Source organism: Oratosquilla oratoria, chromosome 13 (genome assembly GCF_046742065.1).
Source record: "Oratosquilla oratoria isolate Oo_2021 chromosome 13, ASM4674206v1, whole genome shotgun sequence".
NCBI lineage: Eukaryota > Metazoa > Arthropoda > Malacostraca > Stomatopoda > Squillidae > Oratosquilla > Oratosquilla oratoria.
The window spans coordinates 67,026,336-67,029,000 of record NC_134789.1 but is presented as its reverse complement, the minus strand read 5'-3'; the positions used below and the strand labels follow the sequence as shown (position 1 = coordinate 67,029,000).

Genomic DNA, 2,665 nt, shown 5'->3' with positions numbered 1-2,665 from the left:
CTTTTGGTCCATATCTAGGTCGGATGCGAAAAAAAATCATATTAATAATAAAATGATAAATAAAAACTATGATAATGTAAATAACAAATAAAATACATAAATAAATGCATAGGTATAGTTCAATAATAAACAAACAGGTAAATAGTAAATAATAATAAATTGACATATAACTAATAATAAATAAAAATCAGACAGACAAATGATAACAAAACAAAAACAAATAATATAAGATAAATTATAATCATTACAGCATCTTACTTAGGTATTTATCTAAATGATTCTTAAAGCTTCGAACTGAACTACATTGCACTACCTGTGCAGGAAGTTTATTCCATTCATTAACTACACGGTTGGCAAAGTTGTTTCTACCTACTTCCAAATTGAATCTATTTCCGGAGAGTTTAAGACCATTGTTTCTTGTCTGATTCTCATTCAATGTAAAAATTTGGTCACTTTTGATGTTGTCAATTCCCTTTAGAATTTTAAAGACCTGTATCAAGTCACCTCTGAGTCTACGCTTTTTTAGGGAAAACAGATTCATATGTTTTAGTCGATTTTCGTATGATTTATTTTTGATATTTGGAATCAGTTTTGTGGCTCGCCGTTGTACTTTTTCCAATCTGTCAATGTCTTTAATGAGATTCGGTGACCATACGGAAACAGCATATTCCAAATGTGGACGAACTAACGATTTATATAGCTTGTTAATGAGTGATGGACTTTTGAAATCAAAAGATCGCGCAATCAGTCCTAGAATCTTATTTGCACACATACAATCACACACACACACAATTGATAGAGAGAATCTGATAAAATGGAATGATAGAAATACAAGAGGACACGGAAAGAAAATCAAGAAAGACAACTATAGAAGAGATCTGAAAAAGAACAGCTTTCCTCACAGAGTAATAGACATTTGGAACAAGATAGATGAGAAAGTGGTGTGTGCAAAAACAATACATGAATTTAAAAATAGTTTAGATAAAATGAGATATGAAGACGGGACACCACGAGCATAGCTCCCCTTCCCGTAAAATACAACTAGGTACAACTAGGTAAATACACACACATACACACACACATACACACACACACACACACACACACACACACACACACACACACACACACACACACACACACACACACACACACACACACACACACACTGTGCCGCGGTTGGTAGAGGCTCAAACTCTCAGCACGGTGGTACCGGGGGTATTGGGTTCGAATCCTGCCCAGGCCTGAAATTATTTCAGTATCGCTGCGCTTCGAGTCGTTACTCCAACTCTCGTGGGCGGGGAGTTGGGTGTGTGTGTGCGTGTAAGGTCATAGCATTACCCATAGATCGGTCATACGAGCTCTGAGCTCTCTTCCGGGAGGGAAATAGCTGTCGATCACGAGTCCAACAAGTGATCCAAAAACCAAGATGAATCACACACACACACACACACACACACACACACACACACACACACACACACACACACACACACACACACACAAACACACACTCACACACACACACACACACACACACACACACACACACACACACACACACACACACACACACACACACACACACACACACATACACACAAGCAGATAGATATACACACGTGTATACATATAAGTACGTATAAATAGAAATATATCTACAGAGTATGTACACATAGTGTTCTTATTGTATAGAGTTGCGAACTCAATGGAACAGTCACTAACCAGAGAGGTTGAGTCCTATTACGGGTTTTGTAGGGAAAAGACAGAAGAGAAAGGAAGCGAGGGATAGAGAAATAAAAGAGGGGATCAAGGGAGACCAGAGAGGAAGACAAAAGAGGAAAATGAGAGGAGAGAAGAGGAAAAGGCAGAAATCGGAGGAGGATGCAAATATGACCGACAGCTGCTTTCTGATCACTTCATTGTTAATAAAAAAAAGAGATATTTTTATCCTAAAGGAGTAAAGGGAATTGACCTCGACGACGGAGTAAACAGAGAAGTAAAGATAAGGTGTGAGACAGCGTTGTAACAAAGAAGGAGCGAGATTAGTTGAACCTCTAGATTTGTAAGTGTCCAATAGAAGGCTTGCGACTTCCTGCTAAAGATCAACTGTCCAGTAACAGACCACCTATAGAGATGGAGTAAGAGCAATTAGAGTTCTTACTTCAAGATTCCGTCAACTGTCCACTGAAGATAATGCAAATGCTCATAGGCTCTAGAAAATCTACAGAGCGGAGGGGGTTGGAGAGAAACCCTCCTAAGACAGGATCTCTCTCCTCTTCCTCTGAGCATTAAAATTACTCGTTGTCAAGTAAGACAAAACATGTATTGCGCATACACGCTCATAAGTGGTTTAGATCTAGTTCATGTTTTTTTTTTTTTTTTTTAACTTTATTTTTTCTTTTGGGGGAGTGGGGGGGCTTTGTTGCAAGGATGCCTTACTGGAATGTGGCAGACGCCACGGCAGTTCACCTTGCCCGGGGGCGGGAAGAAACTGAATAAAAGAGGGCAGTCCTGGACATGTGGATCAAGTGTGACAGTTCTCCTCCAAGCGCTTGCAACACACGCGTCTTCCCCTTGCAACTTGCAACATGAACTACAAGGTGGGTACTGTAGTGTCTTTCTTTACTGCTGCAGTTCGGGGATTCTGTCGTCAGATTTAGCA

The 2,665-nt window shown here is 39.5% G+C and overlaps 1 protein-coding gene across 1 annotated transcript in view; it reads left to right on the top strand.

The window, feature by feature from the left end:
- Positions 1–2,502: 2,502 nt before the first annotated feature.
- The window catches only part of LOC143032158 (cuticle protein 7-like), a 1,853-nt gene continuing 1,690 nt past the window's right edge, over positions 2,503–2,665 (top strand). The window contains exon 1 of the mRNA XM_076196625.1: positions 2,503–2,603. Within this exon, the coding sequence (XP_076052740.1) occupies positions 2,592–2,603 (12 nt within the window). The 5' untranslated portion in view covers positions 2,503–2,591. The remainder of the gene's footprint in view (positions 2,604–2,665) is intronic.